General features: G+C 42.6%; 1 protein-coding gene across 1 annotated transcript in view; it reads left to right on the forward strand.

Moving 5' to 3' along the window:
• LOC101855718 overlaps positions 1 to 1,486 on the forward strand; it is a gene marked incomplete in the record, with an annotated part of 35,463 nt that overhangs the window by 13,935 nt on the left and 20,042 nt on the right. Inside the window, 1 exon segment of the mRNA XM_013081140.2 lies at positions 1,164 to 1,223. Coding sequence (XP_012936594.1) covers positions 1,164 to 1,223 — 60 coding nt within the window.

Raw genomic sequence — 1,486 nt, forward strand, 5'->3', positions numbered from 1 at the left:
ACACACACACACACACACACACACACACACATACACACACACACAGACACACACACACACACACACTAACTCTCTCAAACTCTATCGTTATTTTCGCGTATCTTCTATCCATCTATCTATCCTCCTCCCCTCCCCCGCCCTCAACCCACTCAACCTCTCCACGACAGTGCAGTAAAAAAAACTTGTAGAACTCAGTGAATAAATAGGTCACACTCTGTATAAATAGATCACACTTTGTATAAGTAGATCACTCTCAGCATTCGCAGATCACTTCTATGTATAAGTAGGTCACTATATGTAAAAGTGGGTCACTCTATGTATAAGTAGGTCACTCTATGTGTGAGTAAGTCCATCTCTGTATAAGTAGGTCACTCAAAACATTAGTAGGTCGCTCTCTGTATTTGTAGGTCATTGCCTATACTGCCCGAGAAGACCACGCGACCAAGGGCTGTGCCATTTGTCCACTACAAACTTTTGTTCACGTTATCGGCATTACACTGTCTGAAGCTTTCTCACGACTTTATTTGTACACTTTTTAAACTGGTGGTGATGATGATGGTGATGATGATGGTGGTGGTGGTGGTGGTGGTGGTGGTGATGATGATGATATGATGATAATTCTTTTTTGTTTCCTTAATGAACCTGGTGGACTCCACGAAGAAATCTTCGAGCGAGCCAGAGCGAGGCTGTTTTTCGGCTCCATTGTCAATATACTCAGAGGCACCTCCACTCGTCCAAATAACTCTATTCGAATTGCCATTGTTCCTGGACATTCAAACATATGCTATGACATCCTCCTTTTCAAGGCTGCATCTTCGGCAAAGTGGGCTAAGCTCTTCATTTACAAAATTATCATACAATCTTAAGCTCCAATGATTGTCCGACCGCAGCCTCGCTAGCTCAACCAGGTCCCAGCGACATGTGATATTTTGTTCCCGCTTATAGGAGTACCCAAAATACACATCTTCCAGGTGCTGGATTTTTATTGTTGCAATGGCTTCACTGAACTTGCGGCGCTGATCATTTATGTCCGAGCTGTTGCCTAGAAGTCCCTTGCAGACTTTCTGGCTATTTATGATGATGATGATGATGATGATGATGATGATGATGATGATGATGATGATGATGATGATGATACAGTTTTTGTCTTCCGTTGTCCACAGGGGAAAGAACCCAAGAGAGAGACAATCAGAGATGTTCTGTTTGGAAACAGCCCGTCTGAGGTGAGTCTGTCTGTATGTTTGTATGTTTGTCAGTCCGTCCGTCTGTCTGTCTGTCTGTCCGTCTGTCTGTATATGTTAGTCTATCTGTATGTCTGTTTGATTGTCGATTTGTATGTTAATTCTTTTGTCTATCTCTATGTCAGTCCATATTTCTGTGAATCTGTCTGTCTGTCTGTCATTGTTTTTCAATCTTTATATTCACACACACACACACACACACACACACTCACACACACACACACACACACACACACACACACACA

The sequence above is a fragment of the Aplysia californica genome, unplaced genomic scaffold (assembly GCF_000002075.1).
Source record: "Aplysia californica isolate F4 #8 unplaced genomic scaffold, AplCal3.0 scaffold00117, whole genome shotgun sequence".
In the NCBI taxonomy this organism is placed as follows: Eukaryota; Metazoa; Mollusca; class Gastropoda; order Aplysiida; family Aplysiidae; genus Aplysia; species Aplysia californica.